The sequence below is a fragment of the Frieseomelitta varia genome, unplaced genomic scaffold (genome assembly GCF_011392965.1).
Source record: "Frieseomelitta varia isolate USP_RPSP 00005682 unplaced genomic scaffold, Fvar_1.2 scaffold_6, whole genome shotgun sequence".
In the NCBI taxonomy this organism is placed as follows: Eukaryota; Metazoa; Arthropoda; class Insecta; order Hymenoptera; family Apidae; genus Frieseomelitta; species Frieseomelitta varia.
Window position 1 is genome coordinate 35,349 of NW_025110367.1, and position 2,989 is coordinate 38,337.

Here is a 2,989-nt window from a genome sequence, read left to right on the forward strand (position 1 = left end):
TTTTTTTGAATTTTTCTTTTCCAGGTGAAAAGTGTGGAGAGTGTAAAGAGAAATTTGGAAATCGTACGAAACTGTACCATCGAAATTGGCGTACTTTGAATTATCAATTATTAATAGAAAATTTATTAATTTATTAATAGGAAGTTTGTGTTTTTTATTTAACACCATATAATAATGTTAACCTTTTTGTATAACAGCCTACACATAATTTGCAGATTAGACAAAAATTCGATAAATTTAGAATACACTTTTTTTGTATCTGTTGAATTTGTATTTATATGCTCATAGTTTTGTAAATTGCGCTCGTGTTATAATTAGAAATAAACGTACAGATGTTCAACTTTATCTCACATTATATATATACATACATATATATATATATATATGTATGTATATGTATGGCGAATCTATAACCAGCCAACTGCATAAATAAAAAAAAAAACGAATTTCAAATTTTCATTAGCCGAGTATTAATTGGAAATCAAACGGAGTTCGACTTTTCCCATTTTTATACGTTCGCCAATGTGTGCGCCTATTGTTATTCACGATGGATAATAAATCTTGAAATTGGTTATTTTACGAATGCATTGCAGAATAATTCTAGTTTTGAAAGTGTTGAAACGCCACTCTGGACAATAAAGCCTGTTAACAGAGATGGCTTAATTGAATTGTTTGTAAAGAAAAGTTATTCAATAAAGTGATGTCACTGTTATTTTCGATTTGGCGTTCTTTTTATTGTAAATTTGAAAATTAAATGAGAAAAGAGAAAAGGAACAAATTGTTTATGTATTGATTAATCTATGTTATGTAGAGTGTGCAAATACTCTGTATTTTAACTGCGATATTAAATATTGAATCAATAATAATTTGTAGTAACGTTAAGTTCATTATAATTCAGTGTGAATGAACGTATGTAAGTGAAATCATTATTTAATCGAGTCGATTGAATTTCAACTCGTTGATAATTCGTTTAACAAAACAATGATGGAGCTACAATCTGAAAAAGGTGCACTTTAAGCCACATAAATTAATCAATTCCATTTCATCGTCTCAAACGCTTCTCATTCAAAAGGAATGTTTGAAATTTCACTTCGTTCATTTTCTTCAACGCTGTTTGACAAAACTCATACATCATGGCATTCATCTTGTTCAAAATACATAATAATTTTCGGTCACATACTCAACATACGTTATCAAAAAAATTTTTCTCCGAATGAAGATAAACATTGATATTAATATTCGAATGAGGATAAACATTAATACTAATATTCAAATATTAATATCCATTTAAAATTTAATATTATGATAAATACAAATATTCATTGACTAATTGCTCTTTTCGAAAACTTACTGGCCAAAAAAAAAAAAAAAAAAAAAAAAAAAAAAAAAAAAAAAAAAAAAAAAAAATACATTATACAACGAAACAAAAACTCAAGAATTTCTCAAGAAATTGTGCTTATCACCAGAGACTATATTATATTAAATGATGTCAACTAACGACTGTAACAAAATTTCTATTGTATCACAAAAATTAATTGACAATCGAATTAAAATAAAATTCTCTACAAAATTAATACTTTTCACCGGTTTCAGTCTCTATTACATTATATCAACAGAAGTGGCAATTATAATTTCACCGAATAATAAATATAGCAATTATCATATATTAAATGGAGAATTAAGTTAAAAATCAAGCGAAATCTCGAGGCTCCCAATCCTCGACGATGCCAATTGTTAATAATATCGACCTCTCGGTTTCAACTTTGTCCACTTACTAGGGAAAATTGACCACTTACCAGCCACCGGTTCCACAAGCTCCTCCTCGGTGTCCGACTGGATATGCTTCACCATCACGATACCGCCGATCTGAATGTCTTTCACGGTCACGTAATGGCTACCCTCCGCCAACTGTATCACCTTCAGCTGCTGCCTTAGCACGCGAGCCGGATTCTGCAGGATCTCGAAACTCGGCTCGGCTTCCTTCTTCTCCTTCTCCGTTCCCTTCTCCGCCTCGTCCTTGCCCTTCTTCTCCACCTTCTCCTTCGTCTCTTTCGCCTCCTTCGCCGGCTCCTTCTCCTTCCGCTTCTCCTCCTTCTCCTTGGACGACGCCATCTCGACCACGGGCTCCTTCGCCGTCTCCGGCGGATCCTGCGATTGAAAATAAATTAAAACGACGTTGAGGATCAAATTCGTCGCTGCGACGACACGACAGAGGGAAATAATAATCACGTTTCAACGAAGCGGCACAGTTGTCTGACAGCAAATACTTTGGACAATTCTTTGTCCAACAGAGATCAGAAGGAAGACAAAATATATGAAACTCACTTTTTGGAATAACGTACAATAATTTGCAATAATTCGTCGCGCGAGAGATTGAAAATTTGAACGAAGCTATTTGCAATATGATACAATCTATAAATTATATAAATTAATATTAGGCGAATTTATATTATGAGATGTAATATTAAAGATATTTCTCTAGAATCTTGGATTTTTTTACTTCAGCTTCGTGTCAAAGGCACATAATCTGTCGGTTATTGATACCAACAATATATAATGTATGTAAATGGAAAGAAAAAAATGCAAAGAATATTATTGGTATGATCTAAGGGAAATTATAATAAAGTCTATTATTAAATAGAAATCATCAAATGCAATAGAAAAAATAAAAAATCTATAACAAAGCATAAAATAATTTATCTTTAATGTATTAATTATTTGGAAATTTTAAGATAGTAATAGTAAGAGTTTAATAATTTCTAACTTTTTATTTTTAATTTTTTATTTCTCTATAATAATATAAATAATTTATAAATAACTACTATAAATAATATAATGTAATTAACATGATATATGTATTTTGTTATTAAACATGGCGTATTTTTTTTGTTGGTGCAATATACGAAAGATACAATACTTGTGTATATCACAAATATTGATATGATATATTATATAAATATCCAATTATAAAAAAGGTGAAATGATTACA

At 30.2% G+C, this 2,989-nt stretch overlaps 2 protein-coding genes across 2 annotated transcripts in view; one reads left to right on the forward strand and one right to left on the reverse strand.

The window, feature by feature from the left end:
* LOC122534458 (5-hydroxytryptamine receptor 1-like) overlaps positions 1–2,989 on the forward strand; it is a 46,423-nt gene that overhangs the window by 20,945 nt on the left and 22,489 nt on the right. The window lies entirely within an intron of this gene.
* Positions 1–2,989, reverse strand: part of LOC122534457 (26S proteasome non-ATPase regulatory subunit 1-like) — a 7,725-nt gene that overhangs the window by 1,026 nt on the left and 3,710 nt on the right. Inside the window, exon 3 of the mRNA XM_043665096.1 lies at positions 1,797–2,148. Coding sequence (XP_043521031.1) covers positions 1,797–2,148 — 352 coding nt within the window. The remainder of the gene's footprint in view (positions 1–1,796; positions 2,149–2,989) is intronic.